At 41.6% G+C, this 24,017-nt stretch overlaps 1 protein-coding gene across 1 annotated transcript in view; it reads right to left on the bottom strand.

Moving 5' to 3' along the window:
• Nucleotides 1–2,559: 2,559 nt before the first annotated feature.
• The window catches only part of ntsr1 (neurotensin receptor 1 (high affinity)), a 41,487-nt gene continuing 20,029 nt past the window's right edge, over nt 2,560–24,017 (bottom strand). The window contains exons 2-4 of the mRNA XM_074643237.1: nt 19,100–19,301; nt 11,665–11,749; nt 2,560–3,299 (exon numbers count right to left, since the gene is read on the bottom strand). Of these exons, the coding sequence (XP_074499338.1) occupies nt 3,044–3,299; nt 11,665–11,749; nt 19,100–19,301 (543 nt within the window). The 3' untranslated portion in view covers nt 2,560–3,043. The remainder of the gene's footprint in view (nt 3,300–11,664; nt 11,750–19,099; nt 19,302–24,017) is intronic.

The raw sequence follows: 24,017 nt of genomic DNA, 5'->3' as shown, positions 1-24,017 counted from the left end.
CAAAATCTAAAGTTAAGCTCTAATTTGCTTCCAGGCCTGCTGTTTAGTATTCAGATCATGGTAACTATGGTTGGTCATATAGCTCCGGGTATCCAGCGAAAGTCTCCACAATGAGAAAAACAGGCGCTTTTCCGCTGAGTGGAATTTTTTTTCAACTTGAGGCGTTCAGGGCACTTCAGCAATGCAAAAGCAGCGTGCAAAATGCTTCAATCTCACTGAAAACAATTAGAAAAAAACAGAATAACTTTAAAAGGCAGCACACAGAAAAAAAACACTGTTCTTAAGAACAATGCAATTAAGAAAAATAGAAAATGGAGTAAGCAGGAAATTAGGAATAAGTGTTTCAAGCATCAACAAAGTCACCGTCAACATAGCATGTTAGCATTCAGAGCTCAAAGCGCCTCTGTGTCCAAGTACAGCCTCACAGAGCTGCTGGCATGGCTGTAGACTTTTATAATGACAAAGATGCTTAAATTGACTTTACTCTTTCTTGGGAATCTCTCAATCATCTCATTTGGTTTTGAACCTGGTAAACACAAAAAGTAGGACTAAAGTGATATTACTACAGCCTTAATGAAATCCATTGATTTCCATTTGTAGTAAACTGAAATCAGTGTGTAGAGGCTTCTCTTATAAAGTAAGCAACAGGCTGGGTTCTCTCGCCACCTGATGAAAATAACCTCTTGTGAATAAAATGGTCAAGTGCTGCTGATTCAATGCTCCTATTTGTTTATATGTGTGATTTGTTCAGAAACACATTCACAAATACCATAAATTGTAAGTTACATGAACTCTATGAGGAATATATAAATGCACGCATGGAGAAAGCATTACCTTCACACTGTACAATACTGACAACTCAACAAGCCACTGGTAGTCCATTGATTTTCTAAAGAGGAAAACGTGGCCGATTTCAACTAATATGATTATGATGACCCCTCTCACTCATGGTCCATAATGAATTTTTGATTTAGCCTAACAGGAAAGGAGGAATTTACTTGACAAGAATTATGTTAGCTTATATATTCTCAGTGGCATTTTCTGTGTGTAGTCAAACCATCACCAGACAAGAATGTCGATATCGGACATTTCTGCAAAACACCTGATTACATTCGGTGACAATGTTTTTAGGTCCATTGCTAGTGTTTTCAGAATCCAGAGGTTATGGCAAATAAACTCTGGTTGGGGTTTGGTTAATGTTAAGGCGACAGTATGATTCTGAACCCCATCCCCCCTACACATCTCTGTTCACTTTACAATTCTATCTTTATCTTTTGAACCTGTTTTCACAGCTGAATCAGTTTGACATCCTGATATATCCTCAAAACACATAGTGTAGACCCTTCTGTCTGCTTCTCTTTGAAATTGCTTTTTTTTGTTTTTATACACAAGTACAAACTAGTTTGTTTCAAGCATTCTCCAGCCTTTGGTCAACTAAAACACTTGGTTATAGTTAGGGTATTGCTAAGGTTGGGGAAAGTTTAAGGTTATGCTAAATAAACTTTTGGTTGGGGTTAGGGAATTAATTAAGGGTTAGGGCAAGATCATGGTTGCAGTTAATAATTAAACTAAAACAATAACTGCTGCTCTGTGAGCACCTCCTAGACACCCTAACTTTCTGCCATGCCACTCATGGACACAATACTTCTTGTATTGGCACTGAACATTTTACGCTAGACATACTGTAAATCATGAGGCGCGGAATCGCCCAGTATCAACATAATTCCTCGGCCTATACTGGGCTGGTACACTGTGCTAATAATAACCCTTCTGATTACAATTTTATTCTGGAATGAGACTACTATATAGATCTTATGCTACCCAGCATCATTTAGAAGAAGAGTGGCCGATCGCACAAGCTCCGTTCTCTTGGCCTTTCAAAATGCTGTTGATTAATTATGAATAAATGATTGCGATGGCATTTCTCTAACCCTCTGTAGCACTTGTTGTGTGCCTTCACTGAAGGAGAGTCCAGCTTGTTAAACATCTTGGCGTTGCTCCTAGAGAAGACGTTGGAGTCCCCAGATGTCTCCCTGCCTCTGATTGCTCCAGCAGCAGCAGCTGGTGGGGGGGCATTAGTGTGGGCGCTCTGTGTCTGTTGAAGTGCTCCTTTCTCTGTAAGCATGCTTGTGTTTATACATCACATTTGTTCTACATGGTCACTAATGTACAAATACTTCAAAAAATCAATTACAGACACTTCTCCGCTGTCTACACGCTTAATGAATGCAGAAAACTATTGACCAGAAATAATCATAATTTTTGTCTGCACTATTTACAAATTGCAGAGTGTAAGAACCCGCTATTATCTGAACTCACCCTTTGTTCAACAAAGTTTTGCTGAAAAGCTGCTTGTGACAAAGTCAAGAGAAGTACATGGTAATGATGCAAGATTCTTCCTACAGCTGTCAATGCAACATGGATTCGAGAAAGAGAAATACCAACTCTTTGCAGTTTTTTTTTTCTTCTTTTACATCAAAGCTAGGTTTGCTCACCCTAAGTCGCTCAAAGGAGGGTTACGTCAGATCTTTTGTAGTGGTGAAAGTAATGCCGGAGGCCTTTTCTTTTTTAGAGAAAGTACTTCCAAGAGGTTTATAAGTTGATTCTGAAACACTGAAACAGTAGAGGCATGGAGTCACGTACACTGCACAAGCAAGTGTGAATGATTGGTCCAATAAAAACATGTATATACTGTATAAAACATTTACATATCAGTTTCCATTTTAAAAGATGCTCGTTTATGTCCATTGTTCCTTTTTTTTCATTCTTCCATTGTCATATTTTTTTGATTTCCCAAACTCATGTTAAATGAATAAATACACAACACACAATAACACATCATAAAATGTGCATCTGAAATGAAATCACAGTGGTCTCAGAGTGGGCACTTGACCCCACACGATAAAATGATGGTGATCCCAGTACTGGATGTCAACAGTCTCCAAACCAGTTCCATAATTTCCTTGATGAAGTCGGACCAGTAATCACAAGGTGGCTGCGGATGGGTTTATAGTATGAGAAAGTGTATTCCATTGCAGTCCAATCAGTACGCCGTCTCTTTGATGATGTTGGTGGAGAGGGTGTGGTTGCTGGAGATGCTGATGGAGTGGCGGGTTAGCGGGTGGGGGTGCCTCCTGGGTGTATGGCGGCAGGGTAAGCAGAAGTAGCGCACCGTGGAGAAGAAGATCTGGCGGTAAGTGGCCGAAACCAGGTTGTAGAGGATGGGATTGATGGCCGAGCTGACGTAAAACAGGACGTTGGTCAGCATGTAGAAATAGTGGTAGAAGTCATACAAGTCGCTGTGAGAAAACAGAAGACAGACAGCCATTGTTATGTTTAGCACTTAACATATGTCCATTCATCCATTATCTGTAACCGCTTGTTCTATTCAGGGTCGCGGGGGTGATGGAGCTGATCCCAGCACAGATTTTTCGACCAGAAAATTTACACGGAAATTTATAAAAACTGATTTTGTGGGTTCTTATGAATGCTTGCACACCCCTGCGGAACATTCGTGCGGGGGAAAAGCATTCGGACAGACCTCGATTTCAGAGGATTTCTGCCTGTGGAAATATATGTTTGACCAATGAAATCCTTTGTTCCAACTGATCGCTGTCATTCTGCATAATAATTAGCCATGTGCTTCTGTTTGATGGAAATCATATTTCAATCTTATCTTCCACTGACAGATAAATCATTTTTGCCTGGTGAGATGTCACTGCTCACTGCTCATTTTAGGCCGTGTCAGTCCACTGTCAGAAATGCTTCCAACGTCATTAACAGAGGAAGCTTCTCCAAGTCTGCAGTGTGAGCTACCCACCAGCCTCTGGCTTTATTCCTGCTGTCAAAGCTACGGTAAAATGAAAAGAAACATTGTCTATGCTGGAATTAAATGAACGCATACTGAAGAGTAAGATTGGCTTTTTAAATCCATGTGGTAAATCCATGGTAAAATGGAGCGTATTCATTTAATTTTCAATCCAATAAAGGATTGGAATGCTTTTAGCTACTGTAAGCAATGACAAATCACTTTATGTTTAAGAGGTTATTATATGCAATATTATATATTTGCTCTGCCATACACAAGTGAGATGTAAACCTTTGTTTTTAACTGAGTGATCTGACTCTGTCCCTCTGACTGCTGTGGGAGAGGAAAAGGAAGAGGAAGATTAAGCTACTCAGCGGGAGAGGAGAGGGAAATCACTGTAAGGATATCACGATTATATACAGTAAGAGGGGGCAGGAGAAGGGAGGGGTACAGAGATGGTAAGGGAAATAAACAAATGGGGGATGAAGGGGGAGAATTAAAGAGACTACAATATAGAAATATATAATCAAGCAAATTTGCAGCTTTTATATTTTTCCATTGTTGGGGCAGCATCATTATCATATATCCTATGAATGTTGATAAAAGGTCTGTCTCTTTACAACATTCAGTATTTGGGAGGACCCAACATGCTGTTAAGTTGGTATTCCACTCTGAAAGTAGAAACTACCCAGCTCAACTTGTGCCATGGGCACACTACCAACGTCAGGAGCGCATGGCGGCTGCGTCGCGTGGTGGTTGCGTGATGCAGGAGTCTGGTGTTCACACTAGACGCGTGTCGGCTGCGTGTCGGCTGCGTGTCGGCTGCGTGTCGGCTGTTTCTGCTGTGTTTCTGCTGCTGCTGTCAGCCCTTTCTTTCTGCATAGAGTTTGCCTTTTAATGGCCATTTAACTTCATGATAAATATAATTTATATTTATTTTAGACAGAGAAAGGTTCAGAAACGTGTGGTAATTAGTAAATAATAGTAATAATCCACAATTAAAACTCCGTACTATATTCATTCATGGAACTCTCCAAGTCACTGCTTGTTCCACATCACTGTCCGGCACATATTTCAGAATAAAAGCCTCGTGTTAACAAATGAAGGAATTCTGTGCACAGAAGACCCGCTTTAGGGCTTTTATTTCAAAATGAAAGCAGGAAGTGTTGATTTAAACCCCAAACTTTATCAATTCTTGGAGCTCTCAAAGTGACTCTGTGTTCCACAGCACTTCCTGCTCATATTTCAGAATAAAAGCCTTGTGTTAACAAATGAAGGGATTCTGTATATAGAAAAAACGCCTGAGGGCTTTTATTTTGAAATGAAAGCAGGAAGTGTTGATTTGAAAATAAGTCTTTACTTTTCGTCATCTCTGTAACATATTCTACAGATAGACCTCGAAACTGTAGTAAAGTCTTGCTGGTATGAAGTTAATATACAGTCAATACATCACTTTCACTGTCTGTGACATATTCTACAGATGTATAAACATGTAAACTGTATTATGTAGCTGATATGATGTTAATTTACTGTCACTAGATCACCTTCCCTGTCTGTTGCTGCTGAGACACGCAGCTGAGACGCGAGCGGCTCGCGTGAAAAATAGGCGAGCCTTCTATTCTATAAAATGTGGCAGTGTGTCCACTTTAATCTGTTAACATGATCGCCGAAATAAAAAGTAACACGCCACGCAGCCGCCACACGCTCTTGACGCGGGTAGTGTGCCCACCACTTTACTCTACGTGATCTCATCCCTACTCGTCACATTTTGCAACCTTTCTGCCCAGCAGCCTTTTGTGTAGTATCTTGACACAGGAGGTTTGCGCGTGGTTGATGTTGTAACACACGGTTAACGTGAAACGGTTAAGGTTAACGTTGTAACATGTAGTTAGGGTTGTGAAACGCTCGCGGGTGAATTTAGGAAACAAAAATGCTTAACACTGTGTACTTGATTAGGGTTAGGTTAAATAAGTAGGCTACGTAACTTCATGTGACTCAGTGACGTAGTGTCATGTGACATAACATCGTCCATAAAAATAACTAAACCTTTGGTTTAACACGGGACACAAGCTAGTTGAAAGAGCGCCTTGCGCGTCAGTATCAAGATGCCGAGGGCTACTTCCAAAGCGTCGGTATTTGATGCCCTGGGAGTGAGACCAGACTGGCTCACTACTGTCCACCTGAAAGTGGACCTGTCTGCTAACGTAAACTGATTCCCACTCGACCATACTATTCGTTCATGTTATCTCAACACATGCACATTCTCGATTTGCACATAAAAAAACCTACGAAACACCAGATACTTAAAAACTAAAACATATTCTTTTTGGTAATTACAAGTATGACCAAATAAGTTGACAACTCAAAACAGTATACATGATATAGAGTATATGGATTTGTTAACAAAAACAAATTGTATTTTTAGTTTGACTGTAAAGCCCCCCCCACCCCCCCTCCAGCCAGTTTTACTTCCTGTTTATTGGTTAACATTCTTTCTCAAACAGAGATTGAGGGTGTGGTTAATAGTCAGACGTAATTCATTACCATGGCAACCAGATTGCATTGTTTTTTCAACCCAGGTCCGGACCTGTTAGAGGCCGGCAAACCTCCAAAACTGCATCGGCTGCTTTCCGTTAATTAATCTCCAGCAGGAGGAGACAGTAAAGAAAAGAGCGAGTGAGAGAGACAGTCAGTGTGTCGTGTTAATTCTGTCGGTGGGATTTTGTGTAATCTACTGCGCTGATTGCACCCGTTCTCGGCGGTAGAGCACCAGAGCAAATGATTCCCAAGTAAATGAAACATTTATGTTGTCATCTCTTTATGGATAAGTCGCCACCGAGGTGTCTCTCATGAGATCACACAGTATGGTATCGCTTTATGTGCACAAAGTAAGGATGACTGGATACTAAATAGGAGGGTATGTATCACAGAAACAAGAGTATAAGGCAATTTAACACACGCAAACAACGGACACGAAAGGGAAAGCAAAAGGTTATAAGTCATAACAAATCAATGTCCTCACACATAGTGTAGATCAGGGGTGCACACACTTTTTCAGCATGCGAGCTACTTATAAAATGACCAAGTCAAAATGATCTACCTACTATAAAAATGCAAAACATATATTTATTTATAAATATATTGAGTATTCTTTATATGTACAATATATGTTGGTGTACCTTGCATAACTGCATGAACCCATATTGTACAATATAACTGTAAATTTTTTGTCATTACCTTACTCTGATGACTTGCACTGAATGGAATCAGCCAGGGATGCATAGTTCGGACAGTAGCTGCTGATAGCCAGCCTCAAGCACACTTCCAAATGATCATCAGTCAAGGTGGAACGGCATTTGGACTTAATAATCTTCATGTGGGAAAAGGCTGACTCGCATAAATAAGTGGAGCCGAATAATGCAGTCAAGGAGGTAGCACATTTCCTCATGTTGGGGTACTTTTCCTCTGTGAGTAAGTTCCAGAACTGTCCATGAGCCCTGGACTTAAGCTGAATGTCAGCTTGTAGTGTCAAAATCTCATCCTCCACTCCAGATGAGTTCAGGTGAAACAGTGTTGCAATTTCTTGGCTGACGTCTATTTAAAAAAAAAAAAAAAAAAAAAAAATTTTTTTTTAATTATTATTATTATTTTTTTTTTTTAATGCCATGCGATCTACCCACACTACCTTTGCGATCGACCGGTAGATCGCGATCGACGTATTGGGCACCCCTGGTGTAGATACTCCCAAGTGTCATCTCAGTAACTAGAATCTGGTGTATTGATCTAGCAGTGGACAAGGGTCACTGAAGTGTGCAGAGAGTCAATGATGAGCGTGTCTGTCTGCATACAGGGACACCATTAAAGATGAATGAGGGTGAGATTTAAAGGGCCAACAGGGATAGTTGACCTTTTCATTATATATACTCAGGTAACTCTGCTAGTCTTTGCTCTGGTAGAATCTTTATTTTGATAGAAATCCCTCAAGCCTCAGACATTTTTCATTATAATTACACACAACGTTAGACAAACTGTGGACCACAGGTGCAGCATTTCCAAATGGTGATCAGTCAGTTTCCTCTTGAGGCAGATTCACTCAGGACCAACCTGGTTGACACGAATTTATCTGAGAGGACTGCTATTACCAGGAAAGAAAAGATAAATGTTTTACCGGTTGTGACTGATGCTACACTATACCGGTCCCTACAACACTAACTGATACCTCTACACCCAATCCACATCCATCTGCTGGGTGCTTCTTGGCACGAAATCAACTTAAGTCTGTCAACATGCTCTGAGCCGCCGGCAGAATGCATTGTTTTCTGTTATTTGCGCATTGCACCAGGAAAATGTGTCAGTGTTTCACATACAAACAGGTGCTTCTGAGCTCGAGGACAGCAAACTTCCGAGGGAAATAAAAGGCTGCAAATGGATCAGTGGCTCAGTGGTACTGGTTTAGTACTTGGTGGTGCCTCTGTTTGTTTAATAAGATGGAGGTGACCTACACTCAGCACTGTGCTTGAACACATCCTGTGTAGATCGCAGGCCGGGAAACTGCAGACAGCACCGCTGGAGTTACCGTGCTAACTTTAGGGCAGAGATGCTCACAAGTTATTTTTGCAATTCAAAGTCAAGTCTCAAGTCTATTCTGGTTGTTAATGAAAATTCTATCATCTGCTGTATGTCATCCGCTCTGCTTCAACACGGCATAGCTATATCTAAGGAATTCAAAGCATGTACTGTATCATCACTGTATGTGTGACTTAAGTCCCAAGTCCAAGTCCCCATCTCTGCTTTAGGGGCATTTAAGCAGTGCTTCCCAACAACATCAAAACAAAAGCCATGAACTCTCTCAGTGATGTTCCCCCTTTCTGTGGGTTTAAGTCATGCTCAACGACTTTCTGGAGATCGGTGAAACTGATTTAATGTTCACTTGGTAATGCCTTTTAAAGCTCGCCAGATTGGTTTAAAGTGTTAAACTGCTCAGTAAGTTTAGTCTCATCTAATTTGTACAATTTATTGCTCAAATACCTAATTTATATACTTTGATTTTTCAGTGATTATGATCCATGCCAGTAGTTTAAAAACAGAGTTTTTATATAAAAAAATATGTTGCGTAATTTTTTTAATGATTAACTGACTATTGATTGTTAATATGTCTAATACTCGATTAAGGACATTTCTTGAATCTCCCTGGTGTCCAGTGCAAAGTCTAAAAAAATAAATAAATTAATACAGACGAACAGGATGCTGCTTAATCACGCACCCCTTCTACTCCTTCACTGTCTCTGTCTGTCTCAATAAGTGTCCAACTGAATTTATAGCTAAGGACATCTCGACAGGCGAGAACAAGTAATTATAATTTTCTTTCCAACTGACTTTGACTGAGTGACCTTATTTTATAGCTGCCTGGTTAAATCTGTCCACAAACAGACGGACGGACGGACGGACAGACAGACAGACATATAAACTCCTGGCAAAGTCCTCTAAACCTCCTCTGTGGTAGTTCCTGCTACAGTAGGTGTCTCCAGCACCACATGTTGCCATGATGACACACACACAGACTCATAAGGTGAAAAGAATACCAGCGTCGCTATCGCGGCTGGTGATAACACTCTTTTACACCTGAAATGAGGATCAGCACCTCTAAATCTGAGGCCACGGTTCTCAGCAGGAAAACCGATGGATTGCCTACTTCGGGTAGGGAATGAGTCCTTACCCCAAGTGAAGGAGTTCAAGTACCTCGGGATCTTGTTCACGAGTGAGGGGACTATGGAACGTGAGATTGGCCGGAGAATCGGAGCAGCGGGGGCGGTATTGCATTCGCTTTACCGCACCGTTGTGACGAAAAAAGAGCTGAGCCGGAACGCAAAGCTCTGGATATACCGGTCAATCTTCGTTCCTACTCTCACCTATGGTCATGAGGGTTGGGTCATGACCGAAAGAACTAGATCGCGGGTACAAGTGGCTGAAATGCGTTTTCTCAGGAGGGTGGCTAGCGTCTCCCTTAGAGAAGCTCAGTCATCTGTGAGGGACTCGGAGTAGAGCCGCTGCTCCTTTGCGTTGAAAGGAGCCAGCTGAGGTGGTTCAGGCATCTAGCAAGGATGCCCCCTGGGCGCTTCCCTTGGGAGGTGTTCCAGGCACGACCAGCTGGGAGGCCACGGGGAAGACCCAGGACTAGGTGGAGACATTATATCTCCACACTGGCCTGGGAACGCCTCAGTCAGAGCTGGTTAATGTGGCCCGGGAAAGGTAAGTTTGGGGTCCCCTGCTGGAGCTGTTATCCCCGCAACCCGACCCCGGATAAGAGGTTGAAGATGAGATGAGAGATGATGAGATGTAGCAAAACCGAAGAAGGATGTCCTTTTATACTGCAGGAGAGATGACTCTGTTGATGCTGTACCTTGTGTTTTTATGAGTGCCTGAATAATAACAGCGCTTGCTGCTCAAGAACGCCTCCACTGCATCTTCTGCATGATGCAGAAAACACACACCAACACACCAAGACTGTATTAGCATAATCCACTTATTTTAAAGACAAACGGCTGCTCATACTTTTTATAACCAGTGTGGGATTGCAACTAGTTGCTTAGTGATGTGATAACCAATTTCTTATTAATAAATAATCGACTAACTAATTTAAGTTATATTACGGTTTTGCTGCCTTGTAGGTAAATCAGAATTAATGTTTTTTATCATTGTGTTATGCATATAATTATGCATGACATAATGCTTGTGAGGCTTTTGAGACAAAATTAGCATACTTAAACAAATCTAAATTAAACAACCATTCTGTTTTTTGTTCATCTGAGCACCAGGATATGTCGGGGTTTAGTCCAGCCATTTCAGAAACTGAAGCTCAAAAGATCTTAGAAAATTGTCTCACACTAATTAAAAACAAACAAACAAAGCTTGCTTGCTCATTCTGGTGTTAATTTTGTAAACGAAAACTGTGACTAAATATGTTTGTCAATGAAAACAAACCGACTGGGTTTTGTTATTTCAATGCAGCAGTTCCGTGCATCATATCATGACTACACATTCAGGAGGACTCAAAGTAACAAGTTCCTTAAGTTAAACTTATCAACAACTGGGCTTGGGAGAAAGAAACGGTGATATTTTGGCTAGACTAGAATGACATGTTGAAATATGCAATGCAATCTGATGACTAAAACTGTTTTCATAAACTAAAACTACACAAAACTAGTTGTGGTTTTCATTGACCGAGGCTTAAATGCCCAGATGCCAAAAAACAGGATATGATATGATAAAAACTAACAAGGTCATTTAACACAGGACAGAGAGAGAAGGCAGATATGCAATATGTTTTAAGCTCAGTATTCTTCCTCAGGTAGCGACGGACAGGAACTGAGGAAATCCTAGAAACGAGAAACATGCTGTTTGGGAAGACGAGGCTTTCTCAGCACTAACACTCATTCACTGAAACGGTGTCTGTTCGATTTAATTAGGGCAAACAATGTATAGTTTGGAAGGACTAATCGTTAAAGGAAGAAAGAAACGAGAGGGAGACAGCAAGTGAGAGAAAGAGACGATGAGAATGTTAAATAAAGGCAATCTAATCAGGAAGATGTATCTGTCTTGCTCCTCTTTGTCAGACGCTCTTAACTGATGACCCTCTCAATGATGGCTTAAGCCAATATCTGTGTGTGTGTGTGTGTGTGCGCTAGGGCTTCTGTGAAGTAATGTGTAAACGCTCATGCATGTGAGGGTCTACTGGATGTGTGGGTGTGTGTGCACTGTGATTATGCAGCGTCGGCGTGTTTCTGCAGAGGTCAAGTGAGCAAACAAACATAATGGAGGTTCCCTCGCATGAGAGGCTGAGAAGAATCGTTACTCACTCGGACCAGTCGGAGATGTAGCAAAACATGAGGCGGCGAGCGTGATAGGGCAGCCAGCAGACCACGAAGGCAATGACCACCGCTCCTGAACACAAGGGAGAGAGATAGCATCAGAGGCCACAAAGAAGAATGCAGTATAGACAGATAAGGAGCAATATACACACACAAAAAACATACACAAAGTGAAAAGGCTCATTTGGAAAACTGTGCATATACTGTTCAGAACTTTATAATGTTAATGTTTAAGAACAGACATTTATACTCACGTTTAGGTTCAACTGCCAACATAACATACAAAATAACATAAAATCGTAACCATGTAATTACATCGGGGGTTTTCCCTCCCCTCAGACAAAACTGAGACAAATTGGCACCATTAAAAGAATGCAGAATTGGCTTTAAGCAGTTCCTGTTTGCAATATATACCCATGGATGTATAGAGACATCCAGTTATCACCAGATTACTTTAATATGGAAGAAAACTTCCAACTGAAAAATATCTCTATCTCTTATGAGTTATGACTCAAAGAAGAAGGTGTGTGATTTTTGACACAAATTGTGGCGATTGGGCGCTTAAAGTTTTAAATTACCTCAATATCCCCCATGAGCTGCGTGCCATTATCTGTTCCACTATCCGAATAATCGTTTAGTATTTCTTTACATCCCGAGTAGCTGCCCACAGACATGACAGCATTTGTCTTTCAGTTTAGACAAAAATCAACAACACATCAAAAATAGCACAAAAGAAGCATTAGAGAGGAAATTATTTATAAAAGATTTAGAAGTGAGCCGTTTGAGTTGGCACAAATCGCTGGTTTATTCAAACAGCTGTGTTTAATCCAGGGGCTCTATATGGTGCTCCTCTTTTCTTCTCTTTCATCGACATTTTTATCCACACTCTTGTGATTGGATGACAAGGCGGTACTCTGCGTCAGAGGACAGGTTTTGTAGTCTTCTCAACCTGAGCTCAGTCCTCTTTGTCTCTTTTGTCAATATAATTTCATTACAACTCTCTCTACATTCACTATTCATAGTCTTCTTGACAAAATTGGTTTCAAATTGCCACTGGAAGAATGGGCTCAAACCACCCAACTCAGGTTAAAGTAGTCATAATTTAGCACTGGTTTGAAACCTGGTGGTGTGTGGCCATTCAACATCTTAAAGCCAGTATTGATTGACTCATTGTTCAGTTCCCAAAAACAGCTGTGAATATCTCTGCTCTAAAATCTGCATCATTTTCCTGCTCTGTGAAAACACCAAACCTGTAACTTCTACCGTGTTTCTGAAGTGTAACGGTGCGTGATGCTGACTAAAAAACAACAACATCACTGAGTCAGTGCCTGAATATCAACATATAAAGCAAATTCCTCACGTGTAGCCTGTTTTGAATTGTATCTTTGGCAGTATCTGTGATTGAGCTGCACATGGGGAGAAGTTTGCCTTCAGTCACTGCAAAGGTAAATTAGTCTAGCATACCTGCTGTGCAAGAGGAAACATTCCGAAAAAACACTCTTTAAGGTTGCAAAGTCAGCAATCAACCAAAGTTGGACTATCCATCTCCAGTGCTGTAGGCTCAGACTTAATGAAGACGGAAGCTTTAAATAAATCAACTGTTTCCACAGCCTTGAAAACACCTGACCAGGAAACAAAAATATCCAAAGGCAATCTATAATGTCATTAAAACCCTGGGATATGTTATAGAAGTTCAAACTAAGGGTTACAACTAAATGAGCCTCAAACTTCTTCATACATATTTTCATATTTGCAGTAATGATTGAAAGTTGTGATACAATATATATACAGATTTAATTCAGTGGACTGGACTCCAGACTTGAGTACTAATGCCCTGATCAACCTCAAAACACATTGATTTCACCACATTTAAAGGTCCAGTGTGTAAGATTTCGGGGGATCTATTACCAGAAATGCAATATAATATTCATAACTATATTTTCATTAGTGTATAATCACCTGAAACTAAGAATGGTTGAGTTTTCGTCTGCTTAGAATGAGCCCTTCATATACACATAGGGAGCGGGTCCTCTTCATGGAGTTTGCTCCGTTTTCACGTTGAAGTGGCAGCTTGAATTTAATGCACCTGAAGTCCATGGTGGTAAAGGCTGCTGTTATGTGAGGCTGCTGGTTTCCTAGCAGCTTCTTGTTATTCCCAGACTTCAAAGCAACAAACTCCATGCTATGAGGAAACCTGTCTAGCCCTAGCTGACTTTTACTTTAGAAAGTACACTGCAGACAACAACAGGGAAACTGTATGGTCCTGTCACCACAGGGCTATTCTGAGACACTATTGTAAGAACATCATCTTAGTTCACTTGGATGTTGCTATTTCGGTGCCAGGTCCAATCTTAGACATTGCAGGAAACTCATCCGGTACAACTTTGAAAGGGACACTCATCACTGCATGATAAGCCTGCCACGCAATGGAGATTGAGGAGATATTTGAGTGCCAATTTGTATGCCTGTCAGGAGAGATAACGTCACGAGTCTTAACGAACATTTCCTCTTCTTTTCTCTCGTGTCTCTGTGGTGACATTCTCTACAGATGGTATTCTTCAGGCGACGCTTTGGGTGAAGCAAAGAAACACAACGCCACCGACGCTTTGCACTGATTGTTTTCTGTTCCGCGGTGGATGTACGAATGTACACTATGTGCTGAAATGTCAGCACGTCTTAAAAGGTGACTTTGATCTATTAAAGAACATTAACATGCCGGTACAGTAAAGAAAATACACAGACACACTCAAGCGGCGAAAACAGTGGGAGAGGACGGAGCCAGCATGAGTTCCATTAGCATGTGTGTGTGTGTGTGTGTCTTTGCGCTACACCCACTCAGTCCATCAATAAGTCAGCGGTAGACAGGGATCTCATTTGCTCAGAGTCTATTCCAGCATGGCAGCTCCGTCCTCAGCACTCTGCCCATCGCAATTTGTCACTGTCAGTCGGTCATCACGCACAAACTCACATAGCCGTTTATCAGTAACAGTTCCTCTGAAACGCTGGCAGACCACCCTCCACCTGCACAGCTCTTCGAATATAATGCTTAGTACATTTTAACCATAGACGTCTAGTGATGACTGAAACCTAGGGGTGTCACGATTTTGATTCTAAATTGGAAATCGATCAAAATTAGCTTCTGATCTCAACCATCAAAATCAAAAGCAGGATTGTTGATTTCCCCGTGTGTTCCGTAACCGTAACTGTATATTTGTGAGCCTGGTTGATAGCTTAGGGAATTTGCCCTTTTCTTTCCATAAGCAGTCATCATTGGAGGAAAGAGGGAGGAGATGGAGGAGGAGGAGAGCCCACTCGGTAGGGAGACAGCATGGCCTATGCCCGGCCAGTTCAGAAACACTATTGCGCCTGCTCTATGGGCCCAATAGATGAGGAGGAACGCCGGAAGAAACGGCAGTCGAGCCATTTTGGCTTAATCTGCCACTGAGCAACTCTCATAGGAAGGAACAGGATCCTCGGGAACGGGAACTTACATCCATGGCGCACACAGACTGCACCATGGATGTAAAAAATTGTGATGCAGTGATGCACACAAATGAAAATGAACATATAGAATATATAATAACGAACATGTGGAAATCAAGCCTAAAAAGTGACTGAAATGTCCAATTTATGGATTAGGCCAACTACTTAGACAAAATGAAAATGAATGAAAATTCAAAGTTTAACAATTTCAAAGGCGCTAACTTTAAATTAGTTCAAAATGCGTATTTGCCTTCTTTCTTTCTGTAATTTTAAAGGTGTAGTAGTGTGGACGACGCCATCATTTACCTGCTGCACAAGGCTTACTCTCACCTGGAGAGGCCAGGGTGCACTGTGAGAGTCGTGTTCTTTGACTTTTCCAGTGCATTCAACACCATTCGGTATCTCTTGCTTGCAGATAAGTTCACAGGTATGCAGGTGGACTGTGCCATGGTATGTTGGATCACGGACTATCTCACCAGCAGACCGCAGTTCGTCCGACTCCAGCACTGCCAGTCACAGGTACTGGAGAGTAACATGGGTGCTCCCTAGGGAACTGTTCTGTCTCCCTTTTCTCTTCACCATCTACATCTCTGACTTCAGATTTAATTCTGGACCTACTTATCTTCAGAAGTTTTCAGATGACTCTTCCATCGTCGGCCGCATCACTGGGGACAATGAGGATGAGTATAGGAGTCTGGTGGAGAGATTCGTTGTCTGGTGTAGCAACAACCACCTGCAGCTAAACATCAGCAAGACGAAAGAGCTGGTAGTGGACTTCCACCGGAACAGGAAGCCACCTACACCTATCACCATCCAGGGTGAGGAAGTTGGTGTGGTGGAGTCGTACAAGTTCCTGGGGGTGCACCTCAACAACAAGCTGGACTGGTCAGACAACAGTGATGCCCTCTACAGGAAGGGACAATGCAGCATGTATACTTCCTAAGGAGACTTAGGTCATTTGATGTGTGTAACAGGCTGCTACGCATGTTTTATGAGTCAGTGGAATTTTTTTTGCAGTTGTGTGTTGGGGAGGCGGCATTAAGGCTGGTGATGCGGAGGAGGTGGCTGAGGGGAGGATGAGGTCTAAGATCAAGGAGAACCAATCTCATCACCCTCTATGAGGAGATGAATGGGTTAAGAAGTTCCTTCAGCAACCGTCTCATCCTTCCGAGGTGTTCGAAGGAGCGCTTCAAAGACAAACCCTTAATGAAATGCCAGAAATGTCAAGCTGAGAGCTCTGTGAGATTTTTCCCACACATGATTAAACAAGAGACAAGTGCTAGAATAAAGATGTATGCATTTGCAGTGATTCTTACAGTTGAAAAGAAACACACATGCATATTTGTATACAGTATTCACAACATATGATCGCATAGTTTTCACAAGTTATTCTCCAAACACGCACAGAGGCATTGTTGCTGTTTTTAAAACCATCATAAGGAGCAGGTAGAGGTTTCAAGACAACAGCTGTCCGGGCTGTCCGTCCAGCAGGGCGGAGCTCTTCATCCCCTCTGTTCTGCCGCTACCAGTCCACTAGTTAATCGATCGCAGAAGTCGTTGTTATCTCAGACGGATAAAAAAAAAAAAAATGAATAATGCTAAAATGGATCGCCAAATACAGTATACTCGGGTGGCCGCTAATATACGGACGGGCCGTCCAAGTAAAGTCTATGTGTGAGAAACACTGCTTATGTATTTAATCACTTTTACATTTACATTTAGGGCTATGTAAGAACTGAAACGTTCTTCTCATTGAGTAGGTAGTTGAAGTTGTAGTTGTAGCTAAAAAGGCTTCTGTTTTATTTAAAAAAATAATATTTTTCATGTGAAAGACGGTTATATTAAAGGTTGTTCCATAAATTTGTATGATTGGATTTGTGCGCATTCAAAGATAAGATAAGATAAGATATGATAAGATGAACCTTTATTAATCCCCGGAGGGAAATTCAGACAGTGTAATGAAATGCCGAATGGCTTCAAAACAGCTCAGTTATTTATTATTTATATGAAAAGGTCTTTGATCCTTCTTGGAATAGGTAAAGCATTTCAGCTGTTTAACGTAATCTTTTTTTGTAGGTATTTCTCTGAGTATAAGTGTTCAGAGTGGAGGCTCGTCCTGCAGTATAGCTACAATTTGTCATCCCTGTGGCTACCCGAGGCTTCTTAATGACCCTGGTGAAGATAACGAGCATATTACTGGTACATCCCATAGCTACTCTTGTGCTTTATCTAACTGAACAAGGTGGTCGAGAGGGCTACATAAGCCAAAAAAAGACCATTCCAACGCAGCCATACTGTTTCTACCATGTTCACCATCTTAGTTTAGCATGTTTTGCATGCTAACATTTGCTAATTAGCACTAAACACAAAGCACAGTCGAGACCGATGGCAAATTTTGACCTGATGGTGCTGCTAGATTAAAAGTCAGGGAGATCACCAAAGTTATTACAGTTCATCCCTGAGGGAAAACATGAATGTGTGTATCCAATAGTTGAGACATTTCACTCAAAACCACAAATGTCAACCTGGTGCTAGAGGACAGGTCAGAGAACCGTGAATGTCTTTACACAATTTCATGGCAATCCGTCTTAAAGCTGTTGTCTGGACAAAAATTGCCATCCCTCAAGTCATGCCGCCAGCATGATGATGGCAATGTTGTCACATTCTGCCTCACTGCCTCACTGTCCCTCCCTCCAACCACATTCCCACCTCCCCACACCTGTTCAATCACTACCTGCCACCAAATGCCCTCAGACTTTTCCACCTTTTACTCCCTCATCCACACGCTCACCTGTTTACACTTTCCCTCACCAGCCTTGCAGTATAGAGAGAACGGCAATGAGAGGGTTGGGGAAATGGAAAAGTGGTAAACAAGGGAAACGACAGAGAGTCAGAATGTGACAAATATACAAAAATAAAAAATAATTGACCCGGTTTAATGTTGGGACATCCTCCTTCTGAAAGAAGCAGATATAAATCTCCTCTGAACAGCTGGTCTAAAAGCTTCTAAAGAACTAAAACTGTTTGCATGATGTTGAGCGTTTTGGGTGTTCATGCACATGTGCTGTTGATATACAGTAAGTTGCCCTATCTTACAAGCAGTGTCGGCCTGTGACATCATCAGTCTAATTGATGTACCTGACTAATCAACTGACACACTTAGTGTGTGTATTATGTTACTAGCTGTCTCCTGACTCCTCTACCTGCTCCTGATGATTAAAACAAATAGTATAAAACGGATAGTTCTAGTCCTTGATTATGACTGGCTGAGTCGCGTTCAGACCTGTTGTGAAATATATTACCACACAGGTGTGACCGCAGTACAACCGTGTTACTGCGCCAAACAAATTGTTACAAAATGTCAGATTTTGTCTGTTAATTTTGATTAACTGGTTGGGCTAAGCCTGGATAAGTGTTTGGAAGAGATGGACAGGATAGATTAAAACAAATGAAGGAGACACGCTGAAATTAATGAGAGAGAAATTGAAACGCTTGCGCCCCCTTTGCTGGTTAGAGTCAGGGATAATGCTGCGTTCCAGACAACTCGGAACTCCAAAATTTCCGACCTCCTACTAGAAACAGTACAATGAAACGCCACTCAAAATCGACTTTTCTACTTGTAAACTCACAGCAATATACAGTATATTTGCTTGTATTTAATTTAATTAATACATACTGTATATATATACTAAAACCTGTTCTGCATGTAAATTGATGTCAAAATATGTTGCCATGTCATTAGGTAGCTGGTTACAGTAAATAATCTCTGAAAGTTATCTTCTCTGCACAAAAGTTATTTGGGGAAAACAGTAAAAATGCCCAAAAATGTGGAGGCTGCACTCCTGTGAGCGTGGTATATATATATATATATATATATATATATATATATATATATATATTTGTGTGTGTGTGTGTGTAAAGTGGGGGGATGTTCACTTACGGAGAACAAGAACTCCATGGCGAAGCGACTGAGCACGGTTGGGCTCCACGGTGACATTCAGCATGGTGGGATTTCCCCCAACGATGCAGACGCGGTTTTCTTGCTCTGCCTCGCGGAACATTCGCAGCAGCTGATTGGCTATGACCCCGTTCAGTGCAGATATGGCCACCATGGGTATCACAAAGGACAGAAAGGCGTTTACCTGTTCAGGGAGGACAGGACAGAACACAGGTGAAGGTCAGGTAAAACATATCAAACACATCCTAAGATTTTCTTATGAGCTTCTATATCAGTGGTTCCCAAAACGGGGGTGTGACCTATCAGAATATTTGCTGATACATTTTCTGTTGACTGACTAATCATTTCAAGTGTGCACAGATTCATTTTTAGGGTGCTTTGACAGCCAACCTGTTTGGTTCAGTTAAAACAAACTCAGTCCCGTTTGCCTGGTTAGTACGGTTCCTTTGGGCTGGTGTGGAAGCTGTCAATCGAACACTGGTGCAGACCAAACAACTGAACCGAGACCGCCTGAAACGTAGGTCTCAGTCCTCTTCCAAGCAGAATCTAGTGCGGTTTGTTTGTGGTGTGAAAGCAAACGAACCAACCACAGGATTTTATGATAGCAGATCGAGCAGTCTGATTTTAGCATGATTTCAAAAGCTGAACTACTAATAATAAATCCATCTACTGATCGTGAAATCTGTTCAGGGAGCGATCTCATAATTGATCTGTATAAGGCCATGTACTGTATATGAGCTATTTATGCAAATCAACACGTATGCATGTCAGCGCAGGTATTTTTCCTGATTAATAGGTCAAAAGATGTTAAAGCTGTTGTGCTTGTATCCTACTCTGCGTACTTTGTCAGTTCATTAGAGGCATTAGAGGTGATCCAGCCGAAAAACACAGCCCAGTGTTGTTAACTCTTTTCCAATGAAAGTAGCTAGCAGCACTAGCTCCAAAAGTCCCTAAATCTAGAGAGAAAGTCTCCAAGTTGGCAACACTGACAGTCCGTCCCTTCAGGCCTCCCTAAAAAGACACTCCCCCAACACTATCAAAATAAATACTGTTAGTCCTCACAGCTGTCAAGCTAGCAGCTGGTGGAAGCTCCGGTGAAACGCCCATTGAGTGCACGAGCAAGGTGCACGCAGGCAGGTAGGTAGACAGGTAGTCGGTTCAATCATTACATTCAGGCTGAATGAAATGACTGGACGGGATTATTACAGTCCTGCAACAGCCACAGATTTTTCTTTTTTTTTTGTCAGAGCATTTGATTTATTGATTGCTTTTAGATGTTAACAGAATTTCAACTAATATAACAAAATGTATTTCTAAAATCTTAACAACCCTGCTTTTAAGTCCATTAAAAATGTGTGCAACAGTGATCCCACAGTAATAAGCCCCAATCATTAGTCTGTTGTACAAGACGTCTCATGCGTACAAAGGGGCTTTTTGTACAGTCCTGTCTCTACCTGTTAGTCATTATTCACAACATGCGGTTGATTTGCAATCTAACAACACTAATAATGCGTATACATTTCTTTGTGAGCTCTTCGTGACACCAATGAAATAAATAAACATCAGACAAACATCATCAGAAGCGCAAACTTCTGTCAGTCACTGGGATTTGATTGTCCTCCTCATGCAGGAGGACAACTAACTACGAAAACTATCACTTAGGGCGTTTTCACACCTGTAGTTCGTTTGCTCTGGTCCGAATCAGCGGCTTGAGCTTGGCCCTGGTCATCTCTTTTTTTACCTCGTAGTAATTTTTCACTCAAGGCAAACGATACAGTTTGAAAATGAGGCGCGGCTGTGACTGGGAAACAATGTATTGATGCACTGGAGTCGCCGAAGGCTAATCCAAGACAGTTCAGGAGGAGGCGTGCATTAACCCTCCTAAACTGTGACATTCTCATTGGCCGAAAATATTTTCGAAGATCCATCAGGTATGCCCGTGGTCTTCAACACAGCCTGACGTTACACCTGTTTAGTACTGTTTTGTCTGGTGTCTGGTGTTGACATGCACAGCGCAGCTTGCTACCGGAGCTGGTTTAATCCGAAGAGTCGCAATGCTTTCTCCAGTTGGGCCGGATCGAGGTCGGATCATGTTCTCACCACGGTTCACTTGTTTTGGTGCGCACCCGAGTGGGATAAACCCAACAGCGATAGCCTTACGGCGGAGCCTATACAAAATAAAAAACTTACATAGAAGTGAAAATTAGAGGTGCAGCAGCAAAACATTGAGTTGGCCACTTTTGTGCTTTTCAAAACCTTTTTGCAACCACTGTGATGCAGTCCTCCTTTGATTAAAGGTCACCTATTATGCAAAATGCACTTTTCCATGTCTTTTAAACATCAATATCTGTCCCCAGTGTGTCTACAGGCCACCATAGTATCATAAAAGACCATCCTCTCTCTTTTTCTCCTCCTCCGTTTGTCCGGAAATGGGTGCAGAAAAAAAATTCGCTTTTTTCCTTGTATTCTGACGTCATTTGAGAAATGCAAGCCATGTAAGGGTTTCCTGGTCGAACCAGAGAGAACCTTCAGTAGCTGACCCCGCCCCACAGCGCGTCACTGTCTCTCCTCCTCAACCGAACTTGAGCAAAGTAGCTCCTACTGTTAGTCTGCAAGAACCAGCAGAACAGGCTTCATGTACTCCCATCATCTAAATATAACATGTTCATTCACAAAGGCTTTATGTAATTACACTGTTTAAACAGATGATATTTATATATTATATATATTTGATGTCATGCATGTAGCAGAGTACAGGTAGTAAATAGTGACTTGTAAGCAACACAACACATTTCTGTTTCACAGTCAAACTTTATTTGAGTTGACAGATGACAATATTAATTATTCACAGCATTTGTAATCATCCCACCTGTTAGTTAGTTATGTTAACATGGTACAGGAGAAAGTCTTCAGCTCTGGTAAACTATGGTAAGCTAAGCTCCGGTGGTCTGTAGTCATGGTAACACAGAGACAGCTACTACTGTAAATAATATACCATTACTCTGATCTTCCATACATTTATCTTTTAGCAGAAATAATGAACTGACTACTGTTTCACATCTTCTATTTTCCACCCTGATGGTCGCTGTGTTTACACACCGTGTCATAGCGGTAGCATGTAGCTAACCCGTTAGCATGTAGCTACATGCTAACGGGTTAGCTACATGCTAACGGGTTAGCTCTGTATCTCCATGTAAACAGAGCTAACCCGTTAGCATGTAGCTACATGCTAACGGGTTAGCTCTGTATCTCCCATCTGCCCACAGCTGTCTGCTCTCAGCTGTCTGCTCTCAGCTGTCTGCTCTCCTCTGGGATGATTCTGTCGGTCATTTCTCACAGATGGATCTGTAAAGACAAACATAAAACAGAGTGTATGTTTACGATTTACAGAGTTGATGCATGAGGTAAACACTGAGTTAACTAACAGAGATATAAACAGCATTATTTACCTGAGAGAAACCGTCAGGAAAACCTGGAATCTGGACCGCAGATGTTCATCATGTGTCGCCGATTTCTGATCAGATTCCTCCGGTAACGTGCGCTGGGTGAAGTTTCTGGTTTATAAACTTTAAAGTGGTTTATAAGCTCTATTCTAGCTCCTCTCTCTCCACTCCTCTCTCTCCCTGCTCTCAGGCCGCGAGGGGGGCGGGGAGGGTGACGCTGTGTTGTTGAGGACGTTTGATTGACAGAAAACGCTGACCAATCAGAGCAGAGTGGGAGGAGACAGAGGCTACAGACACAGAAATCAGCACTTTTGGAAATGGGCTGAAACAGAGGTTATAGAGACATGCTGGAATGCATGATCTGATTGTTTTTTTGAAAAAAAAACTTCAGAGACATGGTTTGAAGGTGTCTGAGACCTATAATAACTAGTTTAAATGGAGTATAATATGTGACCTTTAAGTTAATTTAGCAGATATATAAATATATCAGTAGTTTCTTTTCTTTATTTTCCCTGACAAAGGAATGATAAAAGACATATTGACTTCTCAGTCACTTTTAAGCAGTTCAAAAGTTCCATCTAGAAACACTCGAAAACACTCAATGAAATCACATTTTATGAGTGCCAGCTTTGATCAAATTCGGAATGGAAAGTTTTGCACAAACCACTTTTGTCTCACTCTGCTGCCTTGCTGCTGGTAGAACATAAAAGAGGGAGAATGAAGTGAGCAGCGTAGATTAATGAGAGAGAATAATGGAGCGGGGGCCGGCAGGAAAAAAAGAAGAGAGATGAGGTGCTGGTAGACATCCGTTATGACAGCTGACTTCTGCTTCTGTGTAACTGTGTGGAGCCGGTATGAGATGCTGTTGAGGAGAGAACACATGAATGGATGTGTGAGGTGTTAATTTGTGTAGATAGTTGCTTAATTAATGTAACTAACAGCTTTTACATCAGTTCTTCCCTACAGCATTCCCGCTCCACCTCCTACACACTAACACAGATGCAGTGTTGTTTTTTCCAAGGGATAATCATGGATGAAAAATGTTAATGGCTTTAACGAACAGGTTGGCTGAATTCTGAGGGTCTCCTGCCTCCTAGACATTGTTGACTGATTAAAGTTGAAAAGGAGAGCAGAAGAAAAAGCAGCAAGGCATACTCTGCTACAGAGTGAGACGAAACCTCGGCTTGGGTGAAAAGAAAAAAATACAAAGAAGCTGCCAAAAAACTGTCAGAGCTAATGTGAATAAATGGGACTGAAGTGTAAGGGAATTGAGATATTAGAATGATTGGAGGGGAGTAACACAGTGAAACGTATAACTCTGGCAGTTTAAAGTGTCGACATTTTGATGCATAAAGAAGGTGTAAGGTTACAAATCTTAAAATGAATACGTTACAAAGTCTGCAGGACTTTGATGTCCCCTTAGCTAACTGTTGCCAGAGCTTCAGCTGTGTACAATA

Source organism: Sebastes fasciatus, chromosome 8, assembly GCF_043250625.1.
Source record: "Sebastes fasciatus isolate fSebFas1 chromosome 8, fSebFas1.pri, whole genome shotgun sequence".
Taxonomy (NCBI): domain Eukaryota; kingdom Metazoa; phylum Chordata; class Actinopteri; order Perciformes; family Sebastidae; genus Sebastes; species Sebastes fasciatus.
This window is presented reverse-complemented; position numbering and strand designations above follow the sequence as displayed.